At 37.1% G+C, this 25,139-nt stretch overlaps 1 protein-coding gene and 1 long non-coding RNA gene across 11 annotated transcripts in view; one reads left to right on the forward strand and one right to left on the reverse strand.

The window, feature by feature from the left end:
- The window catches only part of CCDC138 (coiled-coil domain containing 138), a 148,278-nt gene extending 124,387 nt beyond the window's left edge, over positions 1 to 23,891 (reverse strand). For 3 of the 10 annotated variants that reach the window (XM_045053975.1, XM_003983858.5, XR_006595440.1), the window contains exons 1-6: positions 23,687 to 23,875; positions 22,239 to 22,296; positions 20,676 to 20,796; positions 18,795 to 18,922; positions 9,711 to 9,895; positions 4,004 to 4,162 (exon numbers count right to left, since the gene is read on the reverse strand). In XM_045053975.1, coding sequence (XP_044909910.1) covers positions 4,004 to 4,162; positions 9,711 to 9,895; positions 18,795 to 18,922; positions 20,676 to 20,796; positions 22,239 to 22,296; positions 23,687 to 23,779 — 744 coding nt within the window. In that variant the 5' untranslated portion in view covers positions 23,780 to 23,875. Of the gene's footprint in view, positions 1 to 4,003; positions 4,163 to 9,710; positions 9,896 to 18,794; positions 18,923 to 20,675; positions 20,797 to 22,238; positions 22,297 to 23,686 lie in introns of all 10 variants that reach the window. The other 7 variants (XM_045053974.1, XM_045053977.1, XM_045053976.1 and 4 more) reach the window with 7 other exon arrangements.
- LOC123384402 overlaps positions 23,883 to 25,139 on the forward strand; it is a 34,667-nt gene continuing 33,410 nt past the window's right edge. The window contains exon 1 of the long non-coding RNA XR_006595441.1: positions 23,883 to 24,287. This is a non-coding gene — a long non-coding RNA (uncharacterized LOC123384402). The remainder of the gene's footprint in view (positions 24,288 to 25,139) is intronic.

Consider the following 25,139-nt stretch of genomic DNA (forward strand, 5'->3'; position numbering starts at 1 on the left):
AGGCCAGGATTACCCTGATTTATTCCAGGGATGCAAGAATGGCTCAATATTCACACACCTATGTGATATGACACATTAAAATAATGAAGGATAAAAACCATATGGTCATCTCAACAGATGCAGAAAAAACATTTATCAAAAGGCAACATCCATTCATGATAAAAACTGTTAACAAAGTGAGTACAGAGGGAACATACCTCAACGTAATAAAGGCCATACATTGGAAAGCTATAGCTAGCATCATACTCAAAGGTGAAAGCTAAAAGCTTTTACTCTAAGATTTGGAATAAGACTAGAATGCCTACTTTTACCACTTTTATTCAACACAGCATTGGAAGTCCTAGCCACAGCAATCAGACAGGAAAAAGAAATAAAAGACATCCAAGTTGGTAAGGAAGATGTAAAGCTGTCACTATCTGCAGATGACATTATATTCTATATAGTAAACCATAAAGAATTCACCAGAAACTATTAGAATATATGAATTCAGTAAAGTTGCAGGATACAAAATTAATATACAGAAATCAGTTGTGTTTTTATACTAATACCATAATAGCAGATAGAGAAATTAAGAAAACAATCATACTAACAATTGCACTAAAAACAATAAGAATACCTAGGAATTAATTTAACCAAGGAGGTGAAAGACCTTTACTCTGAAAACTATATGACATTAATAAAAGAAATAGAAGATGTCACAAATAAATAAGATATACCATGCTCATGGATTAAAACAACTAGTACTGTTAAATTGCCCATACTACCTAACGTAATCTACAGATTGAATGCAATCCTTACCAAAATACCAACAGCCTTTTTCATAGAACTAGAACAAATAATACCACAAAAGACCCAAAACAGCCAGAGCAACTTTAAGAAGAACAAACTTGGAGGTATCATCCTCGCAGTTTTCCAACAATACTGCAAAGCTATAGTTATCAAAACAGTATAGTGTTGGCACAAAAACTGACATGGAGATCAAGGGAACAGAACAGAGAGCCCCAAAATAAATTCACACTTATATGGTAAAGTAATCTACAACAAAGGAGGAAAGAAGATACAATAGGGAAAGAGTCTCCTCAATAAATAGTGCTGAGAAAACTAAAAAGCTACATACAAAAGAATGAAACTTTCTTAATTTAGGAAAACACTCTCTCATACCATATATAAAAATAAATTAGGAATGAATTAAAGATCTAAATGTAAGACCTGAAACCATAAAACTCCTAAAAGAAAACAAGGGTAGTAAACTTCTGGACATCAGTCTTAGCAATGTTTTTTTGGTCTGTCTCTTCAGACAAGGGCAACAAAAACAAAAATAAACAATTGGGGGGGAAAAAAACCACAACTGGGTCTACATCAAACTAAAAAGCTTTTGAACAGTGAAGGAAACAATAAAACAAAAAAGCAACCTACTGAACAAGAGAAGATATTTGCAAATTATATATCCGATAAATGTGGATACTGGTTAATACTCAAAATATATAAAGAACTCATACAACTCAACACTAAAATAAACAATCTAAATAAAAAATGGGAAGTGGACCTGAACAGATACTTTTCCAAAGAAGACATACTGATGGCCAACAGGTACATGAAAAAAATGCTCAATCCACTAAAATTGTCAGGGAAATGCAAATCAAAACCACAATGAGACATCACCTTATACCAGTCAGAATGGCTTGTATCAAAAACACAAGAAATAACAAGTATTGGTAAGGACGTGAGGAAAGGGTAACTTTGTGCACTGGTGGTGAAAATGTAAGTTGATACAGATACTCTGGAAAGCACTATGGAAGTTCCTCAAAAAATTAGAAATAAAAATACCATATGATCCAGCAATCCCACTGTTGGTTATTTACCTAAAGAAAATGAAAACATTAATTTCAAAAGATATATGCATACCTATGTTCACTGCAGCATTATTTACAATAGCTAAGATATGGAAGAAACCTCAGTGTCCACTGATAGATGAATGGATAAAGATGTTGTATAAATCCACAATGGAATAGTACTCAGACGTAAAAAAGAATGAAATTCTACCATTTGTGACAACATGAAGGAACCTAGAGGGTATTACGCTAAGTGAAAGAAGTCAGAGAAAGACAAACACCGCATGATTTCACTTATACATAAAATCTAAAAACAAAACAAATGAACAAACAAAATAAAACAGAAACAGACTCCTAAAAGAAAGAATTGGTGGTGACTGCCAGATGGGAGGGGAGGAGGTAGGCAGTAGGAAAAACAGGTGAAGGTGGTCAAAAGGCACAAACTTCCAGTTATAAAATTAAATAAATCAGGGATGTAAAGTACACCATAGAGAATATAGTTAATAATATTGAATAGCATTCATTATATAGTGACAGATGGTAACTAGTTTATCGTGGTGAGCATTTCATAATATATATAAAAGTTGAATCACTATGTTGTACATCTGAAACTAACATAAGGTCCATAAGCTATACTTCAATTTATAAACAAACAACTCAATTGGGTTGACTGCTTAAAAAAAGAAACATTCTCCAGAGGATTATAACCAGATCCAGAATCTGTATAATATCCACAAGGTCCCAAATATAATCCAAAAGTCACTGAACATGCAAAGAACAAGAAAAATGTGACTATGTCACAAGAAAAATACCAATCCTTACATGACCCAGATGTTGAATTTTTAGGTGTGTCCTATGAGGTAAATACAAATGAATGCAAATGGAAAGAGAAAAATGCTCATGAGGAAAATTAAACATAATTCTAAAAAGAACCTAATTAGCAATTTTAGAACATAAAATATCAGAAACAAAAAATTCACTAGATGATCTCAGTAGCAACATGGATATGCAAGGATAAACAATGAACATAACGACAGACAACAGATATTATCAAATCTGAAGAACACAGAAGAAATAGATGAGGAAAAAGGAGCAAAGCCTCAGCAGTTTGTAACAGCAAAAGACCTAACATATGAGTCACTGGAGACACAGAAGGAGGAGAAAGCAGTTGGAACATAAAAAATATTTGAAGAAATACTGGTTGAAAACTTCCCAAATTTGGTAAAAGACATTCATCTACAAAGTCAAGATGTTCAGGGAACCCCAAACAGGGTAAACTCAAAGAAAAACATGTGGAGATACCTCCTAATTGAATTGCTGCTGAAAACCACAGATAAAGAAAAATCACAATTCTATTTACATGACATTCTGGGAAAGGCAGAAGTATAGGGACAGAAAATAGGTCAGGGGTTGCCAGGGCGGGGTGCAGGGAGCAGGGAGGGATAACTACAAAGGAGTGTAAGGAAACCTTTGGGGTGCTAGAATTATTCTTTATCAGAATTATGGTGGTGATTACAAGACTATATGCATTTTTCAATACAGAATGAAATTCATTCTCTGTAAGTTACACAGATAGTAATGTATCTATTGATATGAAACAAAGTATACTATATCACCTAGATAATATTCTTGAGAAAAATATTTAACCTGAATAAAATCCTTAGCAAATCCATCCAGGACATGACATAAGACTGCTGGCCTGGAATCTTCAAAGAAAGGTCTTACAAAAAGAAAACTGGTTGACTGTTCTACATTCAAAGAAACCAAAAAGACATAAAAATCAAATGTAATGCAAGAATTCTGTCTAGTTCTTTGATCAGAAAATAAAAACAAAAGATTTCAAGGCCCAACTGGGAAAGTGAATGTGGACTGTGTATTACATTAAATTATTCAAGTACCATTAATTTCCTAATATGTTAACCATGCAGCAAATGTCCTTATGCTTACTTAGGAGACACATAGTCCTAAGATTAAGTAGTGATAATACTAAGGAAGTATTTAGGGGTGTTGAGTCATGATTTTTGCAAATGAGTTTCAAATGGCCCAGGAAAAAATACGTGGGGGGAAGGGAGGTTGGAGAAGAATGTGACAAAATGCTAAGATCTAGTGAATCTAAATTAAGAAGAAAAACACAAATTATATTACTGTGAAATCAAATGCTATATAGTTACCTCCTTTATAATCTGAAATCTTGTAAGAACCTCTTCTTCGACACCTTTAATTTTACTCAAAGCAGTTTCATGTCTGAAAAGCAGTTGTTCTCTTTCAACTAAAAAACGCTCCCGCTTTTGAAGTTCTTCAGCAAACTCCTGTTGGGCTGCAGTTTCACACTGTATTAAAATGTCAGATTCAAGTGTTTTTAGAAAATATATTCACAAACTCTACAAATTATGTTTTTATTTACTGAGGTTGTAGCTCAATCAAATGGTGTTTAGGACTACATGGGTACAAGTAAAGTGTGGATTACAGTAACAGCCAGACTAGCACAGCAAGTAAGCTTGCACAGAAATTCTATCTTGTTGCAAAATGATGTGACAACATAGTGAGATTCTACTATGAGGACTCTAGAGAATTTGAGGTACAAAATGCATCAGTACTATGCAGAATAACCCCCTTTCCAGCTTCAATTCCATGTCGTACTTCAACTTCACCATCTGCTCTTTTCCTATACTCTCTGCCCCCTTCCCTTCTTGTCCTTCACTTGGACTGAAAGGCCCCAGCCCTACATTACAGTACTAAGCACCTTCCCAGCCTCAGTGCCGCACTACTCCATACCAATGGAGAAAACTCACACATCAGGAAAAGTTATACTGTTGTAAATTCATGGAAACTATATCGGATTCCAGAAATCATTTTATATTTTCATGATTCACTCTCTCTCTCACTCTCCACAGTGTTTATTTCAAGCCTTCTCCACTCTTTACTTTGAAACCTCACCTCCCTCCTACACCATTCTATTCAGACAGCCTCATCTCTAACTTCACAGGGAATACAGAAGACAGCAGAAGATGTAGAAGCTTTCTGGGACCAGGCCTCCACCTGCCTTCACCTGCCTCAGTTCCAGCAGTTCCTGAGGGAGATATACTTAGCCTTGGAAGAGATGCATTCTAATGCAATCATTAACAGATGTACCACCATTGGTCAACTGTTAACAAAAACTTGCTAGAATTCTTTTATCTCAGCATGATGAAAGCCAGAATGTCCTACTATGATGCTTATATTGTTTGATTAACAAAGAATCCCAGAATTCTACAAAATTGAAACTTAAATCCTGAAAACAGAGTTGTCATCTCATATACTTTTAACATTCAGATTTAATATAAAAGAAATTGGTACTTTTACTCAAAGTGGTGAATATGCATCTGCAAATTACTATTCTGGTTCGCTTAAAAATATGGTCTCATTAGTGTCAGAACTCAGAATCATCTTAATGGATTTAACATTCACAGACAAAAAAATGCAAACTACATCAGTGAGACAGCTATCAGATTATGGGGGAAAGACAACTGTGGGATGTTGATGATGGGAACGTAAATAAGTAGGCACAGCCACTTTGGAGAACAATTTAGTAGCACCCTGCACATTTTTTCTTATAAGTTAAGGATACTTAAACAGAACTGTTTGTAAAGTATAAACTCCATCTTATATATTTATACAGAAATAAATAATGGTGGTTTATTTAGAGGCCGAAATCCTACATGGCAGTTAAATAGGGGTGCCTGGGTGGCTCAGTAGGTTAGGCATCCAACTTCAGCACAGGTCATGATCTCATGGCTCATGAGTTGGAGACCCACATCAGGTTCTGTGCTAACAGCTCGGAGCTTGGAGCCCACGTCCGATTCTGTATCTGCCTCTCTCTCTGCCCTCCCCTGCTTCTGTTTCTGTCTCTCTCTCTCTCAAAAATAAACATTAAAAAAAATTTTTTAATGAGTATCTTAAAAAATAAAAAATAAAAAAATAAAATGAACTAGATCTACATTTTCCAAACACATAAATCTCAAAAATATAACAATGAATGAAGCAAAGAAATTACAAAAAGAAATCCACAATATATCATTACTTATGTAATGTTTTAAAACATTCAAAGCAATTACTACATGTGAATACATAAAAGTGCTAAAACAGGACACAACGGATCCACACCAATTTCAAGGGAGTGCTTAATTCTGGGAAAAGGGAGAAGAAATGGGAGGGAAGAAGGCTGTTTCAACTCTAAGTGAAATACTCTACTTCTTTTAAAAATAATATATAGAATTATTAATAAAACATTAGCATTATGCAGTATTAATGGGTATACAGTTGATATTATAATATTCCCTATGTTTTTCTGTAGGTCCTAAGTATTTTATAAACTTTTAAAAACTAAAATACAGTGTTATCTAGTCAAATGTTGCAAATGAAAAGATACTAATAATAATAAAGGAATTATTTCCTGCACAAAAATTGAAGTTATACATTTCAAAAAAACATTCAAAAGGAAAAAATAAATTTCAAAAAAACAGAATTCTCTCCTCCTCCAGTTTTGTTCCCTACCCTTAACAAAAAGCAGCATCATTTATCCAATAGCCAAAAGAATAAACCTACATTTCATTCTTGACTAAAACCCTACTGAATGGGGTGCCTGGGTGGCTCAGTTGGTTAATCATCCAACTCTTGATTTCCACTCAGGTCATGATCTCACAGTTAGTGAGACTGGGCCTTGCATCCAGCTCCAAGCTATCAGCATGGATTGTCAGCAATCCCATGCTTGGGATTCTCTTTTCTTCTCTCTCTACCCCTTCCCCACTCTCTCTCTCAAAATAAATAAACATTAAAAAGAATAAAAAGAATAAAACCCTACTGTACACCTTCCATATCAAAACAATCTCCAAGACCTACTGATCCCATCCCTTAAAAATGTTTAGACTCCATTCACTTCTTTCTACCCATCATCCTAACCCAGGACACCATCAGACTAGTCACATGTCTTCACATTCTGCCCTCTCTCTAGATCTCAGCTACAGGTGAGCTTTAAATACCTATGTGAATGACTCCCAATTTAGTTACACATCCAAGACCTTTGTTCTAAATGCCAAGCTTTTAACTATTATGTCTCCATTAAATTCTCAAACTTAATCCTCCAAACTAAAATCTTGATCTTTCTCTCTATATCTATTCTTCCAAGTTGTACAAACCAGAAATATGGGAATCATCCCAGACACCTATTCTCTCCTATACCACATTCAACTCATTACACCAAGTCTAGCCAATTTTACCTACAAAAAAGCAATCTCTATTCAATTTCATTTCTCTGCCACCATCCAGTCCAAGTTACCATTACCTCTCACCTGCATGATTACAGGAGGATATCCTTCCCAGTCTCCCAACTTCCACACCTATGCCCCTACAACCCATTGATTTAATAAGCATACATTACATTAAGCAATTCCCCTACTCTAAAAATCCTGTTACTTGATACAATTTCCTTGAATGAACATATCATCAGGCTTCTAGGGCTTCTCATACTAGACCATCACAGTCTAGTAGGGCTTATCCCTTACTCTTCCTCCACAGTTTAATTTAAATGTTACTTTCTCAGAAAACCTTACCTGACCTTTCAATCTATCCCAATCAGGTTTCATACTGTACCTATATTATTTACTTAAATTTACAAAAGTATAACTATATGAGTGCTCACAATTGATTTTAATAAGCTATGTGTAGCAAGAACCATATATATTTTATTTACTTCCATACACTCAACACCAAGCATGCAAATACATATTAACAAGTGTTCAAATGTATGTTGAATAAAATCAAAGAGTAAGACAAAATATGTACACTTAATAACATAACAGATGACCAAAAAAAATGTTTAAGTTAGATTCAACTATAAATTAAACTAGATTAATCCACTGCACTTCATTTTTAATTAAATATTTGTATCTATATTGTGTTTACAGTAAATGATGTGTCTTTACAAACTTGCTTATTCTTTTTTGCCTGCTAATTCTTTTTTATCTTATAAATTATTAGTAAAATAATCTTTCCAATGCGCTATTTGTTACTCTGCCACTCATTTGCTTAAAAACCTGTAGCAGCTGGGACACGTGGGTGGCTCAGTTGGACTTCAGCTCAGGGCATGACTTCACCATTCTTGAGTTCAAGCCCCACACTGGGCTGTGTGCTGATAGCTGAGCCTGGAACCTGCTTCCAATTCTGCCTCCCTCTCTCTCTCTGCTCCTCCCCGCAATGTGCACGCGCTCCCTCTCTCAAAAATAAAACAAAAACAGGGGCACCTGGGTGGCTTAGTCAGTTAAGTGTCTGACTTCAGCTCAGGTCATGATTTCATGGCTCATGGGTTCAAGCCCCACATCCGGCTCTGTGCTGACAGCTCAGAGCCTGGAGCCTGCTTCAGATTCTGTCTCCCTCTCTGTCTGCCCCTCAGCCACTTGCGCTCTGTCTCTCCCTCTCTCTCAGATGTAAACAAACATTAAAAATAAACAAAGACATAAATAAATAAATAAATAAATAAATAAATAAATAAATAAATAAAAAGTTCTCTTTAAAAATTTTTTTTTTTTTGCAACGTTTATTTTTATTTTTGGGACAGAGAGAGACAGAGCATGAACAGGGGAGGGGCAGAGTGAGAGGGAGACACAGAATCGGAAACAGGCTCCAGGCTCTGAGCCATCAGCCCAGAGCCTGACGCGGGGCTCGAACTCACGGACCGCGAGATCATGACCTGGCTGAAGTCAGACGCTTAACCGATTGCGCCACCCAGGCGCCCCAAAAGTTCTCTTTAAAAAAACAAAGCACATTTTAAAAAAGCCTGTAACAGCTAGCCTGGCTGTTCTTTCTTCAGACAGGCTGATAAACTCAGTATGACAAATCACTCCTTTCCCAAAACTTCTCCCCTCCAACTCCTTGCCACCTGGAATGGCCTTCCCACCTCCTCTCTAAATTTTTTCTCAGTCAACTTTAGACCCTCCTTGAGCTTTTCTCCAGTGATTTTAGGCAAAAATAATTTTCCTGAAATGCTATAGTAATTATAATCTGAATTATTTAGACAAAATGAAATACTGGGTTGTTCTTTTTTTAATACTAGTTTTTAAAAAAATGTGTAACCATTTCATTGTATGCAAACATATGTACAATTCCAGCTAGAACAGTTTCAGTCAGGAATTGTGTATTATACATACTTTTGCTTCCTTCTGTACTCCCACCTAGTGGACACTTGATAAATATATGAATTACATCTTTTAGAAATAAAAAAATCCCAAAGAAGACAAAATATCAATGTTCTGAACTGAATTCTGGTGAGAAGTGACAAGAGAACTTCTTATGTATAAGTATTTAAAACAATGCATCAGGAACACTACTTCAAAAAGCACATTTTAAGGGCACCTGGGTGGCTCAGTCAGTTAAGCATCCGACTTCAGCTTAGGTCATGATCTCACAGTTTGTGAGTTCAAGCCCCACACCGGGCTCTCTGCTATCAGCACAGAACCTGCTTCGGATGCTCTCTCTCTCTGCCCCTCCCCTGCTGGTTCTCTAAATAAATAAACAAACAAACAAAAAAAAAGAGAAAAAGCACATTTTACCAGCAGATATTGTTTTATTTCAGAAGCAAGGATGGGATGGAAATAAAGAAATAAACATAAAACACCAGACAGTCTGAAATCCAAGAAATGTACCTATTCATAAAAACACCATTTAAATTTTTCCCTCAGCTATAAAATTTCCCTTCAATAATTGTAATAAACTTGTCCCTTCTCACCGTATCTCAACAGACTTACCTAAAATAATTTAAATGACATACTCTATTCAAATTTTATAAATGTTTGGTATTTAGAACATAAATACATCTGAATTCTAAATTCAGTTTTGAGTTCTTACCTGCAGTTTCTGATGTATTTGAAATAATTCATCATATATCTGATTAATCTGATATGGAAGTATTCTCTGCTTGTTTGGTACTTTAGATGTCGGATAGCGAACACGTCTCAGAGGACAGTCACTTGCATCACTACAACATTCAGTCCAATTTCTTGAATTTGCGGCCAAATTAGTTGGCTGGGCAACTGGTAAAAAAAATTATCAAGCTTATTAATTTACAGTTTTAAGTATTTCAGAGTAATCTTCAGAAAGTTACTTTAAATGTGAATTACAGTATTGTTAAAAAGTCTCCAAGTATTGGGCTGCCTGGGTGACTCAGTCGGCTGAGCACCTGACTCTTGATTTTGGCCCAGGTTGTGATCTCACGGTCGCGAGATCGAGCCGTATGTCAGCCTCCATGCTAAGCATGGACCCTGCTTGGGATTCTGTCGCTCTCTCCCTTGTCCCTCCTCTCCACTCATGCTCTCTTTCAAAAACAACAAAACAAAACAAAACAAGAAGTCTCCAAGTACAGACTTGCAGAGAGAAAGAATTATACAATAAATGTGATAAAATGTTAACATTTAGAAGATCTGTGTAAAGGTCTTACAGATGCTCTTTGCTCTTTTTGCAACTTTTTTGTAAGTCTGAAATTATGTCAAAATTGATTTCAAAGTGCATGAAAACATTCATGTATTAAACTGCCTAGGCCAAGAAATGGAAAATTACCTCAGAAGCCCCCGATCACATTCCCTTCTCTCCCTTAAACCAAATTAACTACTAAGCCAAATATAGCATTAACCATTGCTTTACTTTTTAAATTTTTACTACTTGGGTAAAAAAAAATTTTAAGACTTTGTTTTGCCTATTGTTTTGCCTGTTTTAAACTTTATATAATATCTGTAATCATTTAATGATGCAATTATGTAATTTCTATAACCTCCTTTAAATATGTTCTTATGTTAATGACAGAATCAGGTCAAAATCTTCACTACTTCTTGTTTTATATTTTTATATGCCAACATTCTACTATAGGTCGATACGTGAGCTGTTTGTCTACATAGATGCTCTATGCACATGGCTCCTGTTACACGCATTCAAGAGTTTACCTAGAGTATATGACTAACAGCAACAATGCTGGATCACAGGGTACATGTACATGTTCAATTGTGCTAGTGATGCCAAAATGCTTCCCAAAGTGGTGATACTAATTTACTCTCCCAACAGCAGCAGATGAGCAAGTTCCTCTTGCTTCATTTCTTTGCCAACACTGTATTGTCAGAGTTTATTTTCTGTTAATACTGAAAGCTGTGGTTTTAACTTGCATTAGCCTTCCTGAGAACACCAGTTTTAAGAAGGGGGCCTCCTATTTTACTCCCAGAACGCCAGGTTTAAGAAGGGGGTCTCCTATTTTACTCCCCATCTTGCACAGACCGTAGGGAGCCAAAATAAAAATTACATGAATTTTTACAAAGAAAAAGTTTCACTTCACTCAGTCCAGCAAACACCCTTAAAGTGAAAGACACTTTCAGTGCACTGCTTGCCTTTCTAGATTCCCAGCTCACAATCAGTAGCTTAAATATTACTTAATTATGTTAACTTTTAAATATATTCACCCTTTATTTATTTATTTATTTTTTTTTTTTTACATTATCCTATATTTTCAATTGTTTTTCAGGGGGAAAATCCACCATGTAGCCGGAAACACAAGTCCAGGCATAATTATTTTTCATTTTCCTCAAACTGAGATGAATGGAACAAAGAGGATGACAAAGAGCAGGAAGGGAGAAATGAGTGTGTGTTGCGTACAGACAATGTATGCCCAGAAAAGATGCACGGAGGCTATCAGAGAGGGAACAGTGCTCTAAAAGTCTTGCAGCCAAGAGGAACCCATCTCTGGGTGCCCTGAAATCCTCAGAAAACTATGACATGCAGCCATGTACAGAGAGAGTTATTAAACAAGTGCCTGAAGAAGTCGTACCTTAAGCAATCTGCAGTAGTCTTAAAATATTAAGGGATTACTCAAATCTACCACAATATTTACTGACTTCCTAACAAATACTGCTATGAAAAAAAAACAAGAAATTATAAAAAGTACTCAGTTGAAAACTGTACGGAGGTTCCTCAAAAAATTTAAAACAGAGGGGAAGATGGCAGCATAGGAGGACGCTGGGCTCACCGCATCCTTCTGGTCACTTAGATTCCACCTACACCTGCCTAAATAACCCAGAAAACCATCAGAAGACTAGCAGAATGGAGTCTCTGGAGCCAAGTGCAGACGAGAGGCCCACGGAAGAGGGTAGGAAGGGCGGAGAGGCGGTGTGCCCTACACGGACTGGCTGGAGGGAGCCGGGGGGGAAGGGCAGCCTGCCACCTAAGCAGAGACCCCAAGTCTGGCTGGCAAAAGTGGACGGGACAGACGGAGTGTGTTCAGACAGCAAGCGGGACTTAACATCTGGAACGTTATAAGTTAACAGCTCTACTCGGAGAGTGGGAAGGCTGGAGGAAAACGGGAGGGAGAGTTGCTGAGCCCCGGACAACAGAGCTCAGCTTGGCTGGGAACAAAGGCGCTCGCCAGCATCATCTCCCTCGCCCATCCCCCAGCCAAAATCCCAAAGGGAACCAATTCCTGCCAGGGAACTTGCTTGTACCGCGCAAACACCGAACGCTGTGCTTCTGCGGATCCATCCCTCAAGCAGCGAGTCTGACTCCCTCCCGGTGCCAAAGGGCCCCTCCTGAAGCGGATCACCAAAGGAGAAGAAGGAGAAGCGAGCTGAGCCTGCCACTCCCGCCCCCATGCACCTTGCTTATCCACCCCAGCTAATACACCAGTTCCCCAGCACCACAAGCCTGACAGTGTGCAACTAGCGCAGACAGGCCACGCCACCCCACAGTGAATCCTGCCCTTAGGAGAGGGGAAGAGAAGGTACACACCAGTCTGACTGTGGCCCCAGCAGTGCGCTGGGGGCAGACATCAGGTCTGACTGCTGCCCCGCCCACCAACACAAGTTACTCAAGACGGTACAGGGGAAGTGCCCTGCAGGTCCGCACCATTCCAGGGACTATCCAAAATGACCAAACTGAAGAATTCCCCTCAAAAGAACCTCCAGGAAATAACAACAGCTAACGAACTGATCAAAAAGAATTTAAACAATGTAACAGAAAGTGAATTTAGAATAATAGTCAAGAAATTAATCGGTGGGCTTGAAAACAGCAGAGGACAGCGGAAAATCTATTGCTACAGGGATCAAGGGACTAAGGAATAGTCAGGAGGAGGTAAAAAATGCTATAAACGAGCTGCGAAATAAAATGGAAATGACCACGGCTCAGATTGAAGAGGCAGAGGAGAGAATAGGTGAACTAGAATATAAAATTATGGCAAAACAAGAAGCTGAGAAAAAGAGAAAAAAATCCAGGAGTATGAGGGGAAAATTAGAGAACTAAATGACGCACTAAAGAGAAATAATCTACGCATAATTGGTATTCCAGAAGAAGCAAGAGGGAAAGGTGCTGAAGGTGTACTTGAAGAAATAATAGCTGAGAACTTCCTGGATCTGGGAAAGGAAAAAGGCATTGAAATCCAAGAGGCACAGAGAACTCCCTTCAGACGTAACTTGAATCGATCTTCTGCAGACATATCATAGTGAAACTGGCAAAATACAAGGATAAAGAGAAAATTCTGAAAACAGCAAGGGATAAACGTGCCCTAACATATAAAGGGAGACCTATAAGACTCGTGACTGATCTCTCTTCTGAAACTTGGCAGGCCAGAAAAGAATGGCAGGAGATCTTCAATGTGATGAACAGAAAAAATATGCAGCCGAGAATCCTTTTTCCAGCAAATCTGTCATTTAGAATAGAAAGAGAGATAAAGGTCTTCCCAAACAAACAAAAACTGAAGAAATTCGTCACCACTAAACCAGCCCTACAAGAGATCCTAAGGGGGATCCTGTGAGACAAAGTACCAGAGACATCACTACAAGCATAACACATACAGACATCACAATGATGCTAAACCCGTATCTTTCTATAATAACACTGAATTTAAATGGACTAAATGCACCAACCAAAAGACATAGGGTATCAGAATGGATAAAAAAACAAGACCCGTCTATTTGCTGTCTACAAGAGACTCATTTTAGATCTGAGGACACCTTCAGATTGAGAGTGAGGGGATGGAAAACTATTTATCATGCTACTGGGAGTCAAAAGAAAGCTGGAGTAGCCATACTTATATCAGACAAACTAGACTTTAAATTAAAGGCTGTCACAAGAGATGAAGAAGGGCATTATATAATAATTACAGGGTCTATCCATCAGGAAGAGCTAACAATTATAAATGTCTATGCGCCGATACGGAAGCCCCCAAATATATAAAACAATTACTCACAAACATAAGCAACCTTATTGACAAGAATGTGGTAATTGCAGGGGACTTTAATACTCCACTTACAGCAATGGATAAATCATCTAGACACACGGTCAATAAAGAAATGAGGGCCCTGAATGATACACTGGATCAGATGGACTAGACAGATATATTTAGAACTCTGCATCCCAAAGCAACAGAATATACTTTCTTCTCGAGTGCACATGATACATTCTCCAAGATAGATCATATACTGGGTCACAAAACAGCCCTTCATAAGTTTACAAGAATTGAGATCATACCATGCATACTTTCAGACCACAATGCGATGAAGCTTGAAATCAACCACAGGAAAAAGTCTGGAAAACCTCCAAAAGCATGGAGGTTAAAGAATACCCTACTAAAGAATGAGTGGGTCAACCAGGCAATTAGAGAAGAAATTAAAAAATATATGGAAACAAACGAAAAGGAAAATACAACAATCCAAACGCTTTGGGACGCAGCGAAGGCAGTCCTGAGATGAAAATACATTGCAATCCAGGCCTATCTCAAGAAACAAGAAAAATCCCAAATACAAAATCTAACAGCACACCTAAAGGAAACAGAAGCAGAACAGCAAAGACAGCCTAAATCCAGCAAAAGAAGGGAAATAATAAAGATCAGAGCAGAAATAAACAATATAGAATCTAAAAAAATGGTAGAGCAGATCAACGAAACCAAGAGTTGGTTTTTTGAAAAAATAAACAAAATTGACAAACCTCTAGCCAGGCTTCTCAAAAAGAAAAGGGAGATGACCCAAATAGATAAAATCATGAATGAAAATGGAATTATTACAACCAATCCCTCAGAGATACAAACAATTATCAGGGAATACTATGAAAAATTATATGCCAACAAACTGGACAACCTGGAAGAAATGGACAAATTCCTAAACACCCACACGCTTCCAAAACTCAATCAGGAGGAAAGAGAAAGCTTGAACAGACCCATAACCAGCGAAGAAATTGAATCAGTCATCAAAAATCTCCCAACAAGTAAGAGTCCAGGACCAGATAGCTTCCCAGGGGAGTTCTACCAGACGTTTAAAGCAGAGATAATACCTATCCTTCTCAAGCTATTCCAAAAAATTGAAAGGGAAGGAAAACTTCCAGACTCATTCTATGAAGCCAGTATTACTTTGATTCCTAAACCAGACAGAGACCCAGTAAAAAAAGAGAACTACAGGCCAATATCCCTGATGAATATGGATGCAAAAATTCTCAATAAGATACTAGCAAATCGAATTCAACAGCATATAAAAAGAATTATTCACCATGATCAAGTGGGATTCATTGCGGGGATGCAGGGCTGGTTCAACATTTGCAAATCAATCAACGTGATACATCACATTAATAAAAGAACAATATGATCCTGTCAATTGATGCAGAAAAGGCATTTGACAAATTCAGCAACCTTCTTAATAAAAACCCTTTAGAAAGTCGGGATAGAAGGAACATACTCAAAGATCATAAAAGCCATTTATGAAAAGCCCACAGCTAACATCATCCTCAATGGGGAAAAACTGAGAGCTTTTTCCCTGAGATCAGGAACACAACAGGGATGCCCACTCTCACTGCTGTTGTTTAACATAGTGTTGGAAGTGCTAGCATCAGCAATCAGACAACAAAAGGAAATCAAAGGCATCAAAATTGGCAAAGATGAAGTCAAGCTTTTGCTTTTTGCAGATGACATGATATTATACATGGAAAATCCGATAGACTCCACCAAAAGTCTGCTAGAACTGATACATGAATTCAGCAAAGTTGCAGGATACAAAATCAATGTACAGAAATCAGTTGCATTCTTATACACAATAATGAAGCAACAGAAAGACAAATAAAGAAACTGATCCCATTCACAATTATACCAAGAAGCATAAAATACCTGGGGATAAATCTAACCAAAGATGTAAAAGATCTGTATGCTGAAAACTATAGAAAGCTTATGAAGGAAATTGAAGAAGATGTAAAGAAATGGAAAAACATTCCGTGCTCATAGATTGGAAGAATAAATATTGTCAAAATGTCAATACTACCCAAAGCCATCTACACATTCAATGCAATCCCAATCAAAATTGCACCAGCATTCTTCTCGAAGCTAGAACAAGCAATCCTAAAATTCATGTGGAACCACAAAAGGCCCCGAATAGCCAAAGTAATTTTGAAGAAGAAGACCAAAGCAGGAGGCATCACAATCCCAGACTTTAGCCTCTACTACAAAGCTGTCATCATCAAGATAGCATGGTATTGGCATAAAAACAGACACATAGACCAATGGAACAGAATAGAAACCCCAGAACTAGACCCACAAAAGCATGGCCAACTAATCTTTGACAAAGCAGGAAAGAACATCCAATGGAAAAAAGACAGTCTCTTTAACAAATAGTGCTGGGAGAACTGGACAGCAACATGCAGAAGGTTGAAACTAGACCACTTTCTCACACCATTCACAAAAATAAACTCAAAATGGATAAAGGACCTGAATGTGAGACAGGAAACCATCAAAACTCTAGAGGAGAAAGCAGGAAAAGACCTCTCTGACCTCAGCCGTAGCAATCTCTTACTTGACACATCTCCAAAGGCAAGGGAATCAAAAGCAACAATGAATTACTGGGACCTTATGAAGATAAAAAGCTTCTGCACAGCAAAGGAAACAACCAACAAAACTAAAAGGCAACCAATGGAATGGGAAAAGATATTTGCAAATGACATATCAGACAAAGGGCTAGCATCCAAAATCTATAAAGAGCTCACCAAACTCCACACCTGAAAAACAAAGAACCCAGTGAAGAAATGGGCAGAAAACATGAATAGACACTTCTCTAAAGAAGACATCCGGATGGCCAACAGGCACATGAAAAGATGCTCAACGTCGTTCCTCATCAGGGAAATACAAATCAAAACCACACTCAGATATCACCTCACACCAGTCAGAGAGGCCAAAATGAACAAATCAGGAGACTATAGATGCTGGAGAGGATGTGGAGAAATGGGAACCCTCTTGCACTGGTGGTGGGAATGCAAACTGGTGCAGCCGCTCTGGAAAGCAGTGTGGAGGTTCCTCAGAAAATTAAAAATAGACCTACCCTATGACCCAGCAATAGCACTGCTAGGAATTTACCCAAGGGACACAGGAGTACTGATGCATAGGGGCGCTTGTACCCCAATGTTTATAGCAGCACTCTCAATAGCCAAATTATGGAAAGAGCCTAAGTGTCCATCAACTGATGAATGGATAAAGAAATTGTGGTTTACATACACAATGGAGTACTATGTGGCAATGAGAAAGAATGAAATATGGCCCTTTGTAGCAATGTGGATGGAACTGGAGAGTGTTATGCTAAGTAACATGAGCCATACAGAGAAAGACAGATACCATATGTTTTCACTCTTATGTGGATCCTGAGAAACTTAACAGAAACCCATGGGGGAAAGGAAGAAAAAAAAAAGAAAAGAGGTTAGAGTGGGAGAGCCAAAGCATAAGAGACTCTTAAAAACTGAGAACAAACTGAGGGTTGATGGGGGTGGGAGGGAGGGGAGGGTCGGTGATGGGTATTGAGGAAGGCACCTTTTGAGATGAGCACTGGGTGTTGTATGGAAACCAATTTGACAATAAACTTCATATACTGAAAAAAAAAAATTAAAACAGAACTACCCTATGACCAAGCGATTGCTCTACTAGGTATTTATTCAAAGGATACAGGAATGCTGATTCAAATAAGCACATCAATCTCAATGTTTATAACAGCACTATCAACAAGAATCAAATTATGGAAATAGCCCAAATGTCCATCGACTGATGAATGGATAAAGAAGATTATATCTATATATACAGATTATAACTATCTATCTATCTAATGGAATACTACTCAGTGATCTAAAAGAATGAAACCTTGCCATTTGCAACGATATGGATGAAACTAGAGTATATTATGCTAAGGAAATTACCAGAGAAAGATAAATATCATTATGATTTCACTCATGTGTGGAATTTAAGAAACAAAACAGATGCACATAGGGGAAGGGTAGGAAAAATAAGATAAAAACGAAAAGGTGGCAAACCATAAGAGACTCTTAAATACACAGATGAAACTAAGAGTTGCTGGAGGGGAGGTGGGGCAAGGGGTTGTGCTAAATAATGTGTACTAAGGAGGGCACTTGTTGAGATGGGCACTGGGCATTGTATATAAGTGATGAATCACTAAATTCTACTCCTAAAATCAATACTACACAGTATGTTAATTATTTTGGTAAGTTTTGAGAGTATGGGAATACTACTGGAAAATAATGAAGTTTATCTTTCTCATCTTTAGTTTAACAATAAGCACAATTACTGCCTCATGGCTTACACAAATGCAAGATCACAGAAATATACAGAGAACCAGTGTTATTACTACAGGATAAGCTTTATGTGCTCTACTTAACAAAGCTACTTTTTTAAATGACTGTTCTAGGGGCACCTGGATGGCTCAGTTGGTTGAGTGTCCAACTTTGGCTCAGAGCATGATCTCACAGGTGGATAGCTGACAGATCAGAGCCTGGAGTCTGCTTCGAATTCTGTGTTTCCCTCTCTCTCTATCCCTCTCTGGCTCGTGCTCTCTCCCTCTCTCTCTCTGTCTCTCTCTCAAAAATAAATAAAATATTAAAAAAAAAAAAGAATGAAAGAAATGACTGTTCTAAAATGAGTATATCTTTTACCTTTTTCTATGTCTTTAAAAGACTGCTTGGTTATCTTGGAGGTACTAACTCCATAATCATTTTCAATTAAGTCTTCTTTTGCTTCTTTTTGCTTCAAATCTTGAAAAGAATCCAGTTCATCATCTAGGCTTTAAAAATAAAAAATTCTATCACAGCATTCTGGAAGTTTTCTACAGAATTTAAAAAAGATAAAAGTGCTTTCCAAATATTAACAGCACAAAAATTGAAAAAAAAGTAACAAGTAAACATTTTAAAGTGGAAAACATAAAAATATGAAAAATAACAGCCAATGGTCTAAAAACTCACTACAAACATCTTTCTACATATTCAAATGGGCACAATTTAAAATAACATATACCTATAGAATGTTCTACAACTGCCAATCTCTTTCCTTTGATTCCTAATATTTCTGTGAGGTCACTATACCAGGTAATGTCAGCTATAATTTTAGCTAAAAAAATGTAATGCCTAACAGGAAGAAACCAAACCCTAAAGAATTTAAATAATGGACAGGTGACATAACTAGTAAGGTAAAGCAGAACTAGAATCTCAGGTGTTTTCTCCAAAAACATGATCTCAAAGTTGAAATTTCTAGAGCAGTGCTGTTCAAAGGAATATAAGTCAATCACATAAGATAATTTAAAATTCCCTAGTAGTCATACTAAAAACATAAAAAGACATAACATTTTAACTATGTATTATATTTAACCCAGTATATCTAAAAGATTATTTTAACATATAATCAATATAAAAATTATTAAGATATTTTGCATTCTTTATCCATCTTTGAAATCCGGTGTGCATTTTGTACTTACAGCATTTCAAGTACTCAATAGCCTCATGTGGCTTGTGGCTACTTGTGCTGGACAGTACTATAATTCCAGATTAGATAATAACTAGAGATTGTGAAAAAACTGTCTAATGTTATAAAAACTTTCATAGTTCAAAGGCTTCAAATTATAACTGGAAATTATACCCAGATTATTTATAAAAACAAAAAATGACAAAACTATCAGTTAAATATGAGAAAATAATTTCCAGAAATTCATAATCTAAAAACAATTTTTTACTTTCCTTACTCTATATTCAATCTACCTCATGTCCAAATCTTAAATCTAGATTAACAATGCTACTTTGTGAATCCCAAATTAAACAGTAATAACAACAGTAATAGCACTTTCATTTTGTGTATGTATACATCTTTATGGTTTAACATTATTTCAAAATGTTGATACCCACAGCACTTTCTTCTGCCATGTATTTCTGGCTTTTAATAACACCTAACTTAGAACTTTATTTCATCTTAGCTTCCACTGTTTTTATACTGATTTCACTCACACAGTACAATCTCCTACAAAACTATTTACCCCTCACAGACCAACACTCTATCATGCATATTTTGTAGTTACCAACTCACCAGACCGGTTTCTTCCATCTCTTTCTCTCAACTACCTAAAATACAGCTTACCACCCTAGTAGACAATGAATGTGGTGTTAAACATCACTGCCCAACAAACCTGCATTCATTTTTATCCTACATCCTTTAAAAAAAAAAAAGGAAAGAAAGAAAGAAAGGGAATATGGTGTTCATTTGGGTCCTGGATGAATAACCATAAAAATAACTTCACGTTTTGTACTGTGTAAATAACTTTCCATTATACTACCAAATGTAATGAATGCTAGGTTCATGCTTTTATAACAAAGATCTCAGTAAAAATAAATCAGTCTCTATAACCAGTCAGCAAGCTCCAGACTGCTTATTACTTCCTCAAAAAAAAAAAAAAAAAAAAAAAAGGCAAAGACATAAACAAACCACTCTTTAATCTCCCAGTTTTTTAGACACTGAGGGGATAGCAACAGTAAGGATTCAGGGTACTTTACCAATTCACATTTAACTGTTTGAATGAACTACAAAGTGGTGTTGTGCAATGCTTTCTTTCATCGGAATAACATCTTAATGATGAACCAACTTTATCACCAAATGAGAAGATATCCAAATCATCTGTTAACAAAAGAGAAAAAAGCAGAGATTACTAAGATCAGATACTAATCTCATTCTAGGCTTCTAAGGTAAGATGGCAAAATTATCTAATGATTTCTTATGTGTATATCTCTGTAACGCAAACTTCAGAAAACAGGCATCAAGCCTTGTATTAATATGGCACTTTACTGATTACAAAATGCTCTTTCATTTATTACCTTATTTGATCCTAGCAACAGCTAGCTTACTCTGAAGTAAGCAGAATTGGTGCCTTTAACCCTATTCTAATGGTGGTAAGTCTAAGGACCAGAGAAGTTAGTGAAGTTATCTAAGTAACAGAACCAGCAAGTGGAAAGATTAAAATTCAGAATTCAGCCTTCTTCCTACCTAATCATGATATTTCATCAGTCTCAAACATTAAACATTTTATTTTTTAATTTTATATATTTTAAACATTCAACATTTAACAGACTGTTAGCCTGTATCCAAATTCAGAGACTAAAAGGCAAAGAGAGCTTCTCTGATAAGAAATTCAGAATTTTTTTTTCCTTAAGGTTTTATTTTTAAGTAATCTCCACAGCCAATGTGAGGCTCAGACTTACAACCCCAAGATCGGGAGTCACATGCCCTACTGACTGAGCCAACCAGGAATCCCTATAAATATTTTTAAATGTATGCACCTTTGTCTAATATGAATTTTTACCCCATCAGAAATTAAATGAGCTATACTTTTTGTTACATTTTAGAAAGTTGGAAATTTTAGGCTAAATTTCAAACTAAAATACAATTTTAAGATAGTTTTTAGATACTAGACTCAGTAATAACTGGGTCTTTTTTTCACACTGAAGAAATGTTTCAAGAGTGTTTACAAATTTCAAAATGAAATAAACTTGGAAAAAAATGAAATTCTCTAATCTACTCTGACAAAACTTTTAAAGATACTGTTTTTGTTGCAATCACCTCAAAATTCAACGATTGTACTTACTTGTAAAAACATCACCAAAGAAGTATCAACAAATCAAAAGACTAATGGTTAGTTACACATTACTTCTAGATTGCCACATAATGTTCCAATGCACCCAATCCCACAATATAATTATCTTTATCAAGTACATTTGATAAATTCTTCCAGTGCAACAATTATTATCTCAGTAACTTGGAAAGTCTATGCCTTAAAAAGAAAGCCGTTTTCTTTACCCATACTTTACCCAATTTCTAAAGGCAAAAAAAAAAAAAAAAAATTGTAATTGAAACACCAAAAAAATTAATTCAATTTGATTTAAAGACATCTTACATTTACCCACAAAATCTTGGTTACTATTAGTTTGTTACCCGATTGAAGAAAGCTTAATATCACAAGATATCTGGCACTTAGTCTTAAATCTAAACATTTTTTTTTAATGTTTTCTCTTAAATTAAATTTGTTAAAACCCCTAAGTATACAAAATACTCTATCAGCTTACCTGGGGAGGTTAGAGATCTTCTCTTCCATTTAGCCTGATCAAAATTTGAAAAATCATACTTAAGAAAAAAAAGATATATTTAATTTGTATATTAAGAATCAATCTACAATCTCAAAAAAGAGTTCCCCACCAATTATGTACTAAGTACAAGGGTTAATTACAAAGGTTAGAGTGGACAAATCTTGTAGACACTACCTTAACCAACTGGTTAAAATTAATATCCGGAATAACAGGACAAAGCAACATTGCAAGTCTCCTAATGAACAAGAGCAACCCACACATCACTCCCTGTAGTATTCCTGCCCAAAATGCATAACCAGATAGTCACGAGGAACAGCCATCAGAGAAACTCCAGTTAAGGGACAGTCCAATACACAGTTATCCTGTACTCTTCAAAAATAGCAACATTAGGGATGCCTGGGTGGCTCAGTTGGTTGAGCAACCTACTCTTGATTTCCACTCAAGTCATGATCCCAGGGATCAAGCCTGGTGTTGGGCTCCACACTGAGCTTGGAGCCTGCTTAAGACTCTCCCTCTGCCCACTCTCCAGCTCCCGGTCTCTCTCACTAAAAAAATAAAATAAAATATCAACATTATAAAAGACATGGGCTTAAGAACCTGTTCCAGATTAAAAAAAAAAAAAAGAGACACAAAAAACAAACCAAATGCAATGCTCATCTTTAGACTGTATCTGCACCAGAGGGAAAAAAATGTATAAAGGACATTATTGAGATAATTGGTGAAATCTGAATACGAACTATATGTTACATATTATTGTATAAATGGTCAGCTTCCTCAATTTGTTACTGCAAATATAAGAGAATATTCTTATTCCTAGAAAATACATTTAAGTATTTATATTTGGGGGTAAAAGTGTCACAGCACCGGCAAATTATCCTTAGTTAAAAGGAAAAAAATGTGTGTAGGGAGTCAAAAATACCAAGATTAATAGTAACGCAAATGTGGCGAAATGTTAACCAATGGCAAATCCATGCGAAATGCTCAAGAGTTCCTTGTATATTCCTGTAACTTTAACTTTGTAATTTTTTTTCAAAATAGGAAAGTTTTTAAATAAATTAAAATCGCTTTTCGAACTCCGCTCAAGTCACTGTAAATAAAAGTTCAGATACACTTTCAACAGTGTCATGCTATGCCTGTAGTAACATAAACCTTCAAGAATTTACAGTGAAGAATTTGTTTATATAAAATGTGTTTTTCCCACATATGGTGCATCTGTGGCCACAAATGACTTCTGCCCCCGCAGCTACCTTTCGCTAACCCTGGTTCCGGCGGAGCTGCTCGAGCCCCGGAGAGTGGCTCCCTCCCCCAGGGTCCTTCTGAACAGCGGCCCCGAGGCCTCTGGCGCAGCTGCCCGGCAGGCCGCTTCACACCGGCAGAAACCTGCCCGCGGGCCCAGGGGCAAGGCCGAGGAAAGGGCGAAGCCTCACCTCGGCGAGGTACGTGCCCCCTAGTCCGTAGAGGCTTTTCAGACGCTCTACTACCAAATCCTGCCCCGGCGGCTTCACTACCCTCGGTTCCATGGTGCACCAAGTCCGCCGTTGTTTCCCCGGGAACAGCGTTCAAACCCACCGCGGCCGGACGCGCAGGGGCGGAGCTCGCGCAACGGAACTGCGTCATGACGCACGGCACGCTCCGCCTCTCGGGGGTCAACAGCTACGCCGAAGCGCTCGTAGTTCGACCCGGCCCGGGGCGCTTTCACTATGGTGGGACCCACGCTCCGCCGCAGGCGACAGCGACAGAGGCGCGCGTGTTAGGGCCCCTTGGTCTGGCTCTCTGTACTATGTTAAAAACGTCTTGGCGGTACAAATGTTTTTCCTGCCGAATATTTTAATGACTAATTCCTTCACCACTGTTATTTTGACTGATGGTGTTTTGTCTTGTCTTACAATTTTGTTAAGTTTTCCTCCCTCGTATCCAAGGCACCAAAAAAAGCAGGGTTGTTCACAGCAGTTACACCTTAGCTGATGTGGCCCCTCAAGAGAGGGAACTCAGGCTTGGCCTCAGGCACCACCCCCACCATGGCGTCAGGTAAGGAGATACCGCTTTCAGCGTGCCAGGATGGCTCAGTCAGTTAAGCATCCAACTCTGGATTTTGGCTCAGGTTATGATCTGGTGGTTTGAGTCTCAAATCAGGCTTTGCGTAGCCTGCTTGGGTTCTCGATGATGTTCAACAGCATGTCTGGACTAACAAATCCTAGATTCTCTGGATTATCTTTAGTTTTTCAAATGCCAAAGTTTTACAAGATCATCTTACTAAAGTATTATCTGAAAATTATTTAAACCAATACTCTCTGCCATCAAATATTAGTGTACAAATAATGAACATTTTTATATTCTATTTTAAGCAGATTTTTAATGAGACAATATAAAATCGAACCAGTTTGGGGGGGGGGGGGGAGTACATCTCAGTGTGGATTTATACTGCATTAGCAATTAAATAAAGAGAAATCAGTCCTTTCTCATTAATGTCCCAAGCCACTTGTAAGCATTTTTGGAATACTAATTCTGGAAGTCAGTTTACATGTCATTTAATCAAATTTTTGGTCCAAGTATTATTAGCTTTTAAAGCTTAATACATTGTTTTAATGCTTTATGATAGCACAGTAAATAGTGTAAAACTGGTTTCTATAATCTCTAAAGCACACTTGCCTTCACTTGGAATTTATTCTAAAATGTCAAAGGGTTCTAGCTCAAAAACAACACACTTTATGTCAACTTATATTACTTACATAGGTCTCCAAAGAAGCCAGTTCTTAATATTAAATGTGCATATATGTCATCCATAGTTGTCTTTAAGGTTCAGGTTAAGTTCAACTGATACACTGGAGTAGGTTTATTTCCGTTATCTGGCTTTGTGGCCAAGTGAATTTAGTGATGGTA

Source organism: Felis catus, chromosome A3, assembly GCF_018350175.1.
Source record: "Felis catus isolate Fca126 chromosome A3, F.catus_Fca126_mat1.0, whole genome shotgun sequence".
Classification (NCBI taxonomy): Eukaryota; Metazoa; Chordata; class Mammalia; order Carnivora; family Felidae; genus Felis; species Felis catus.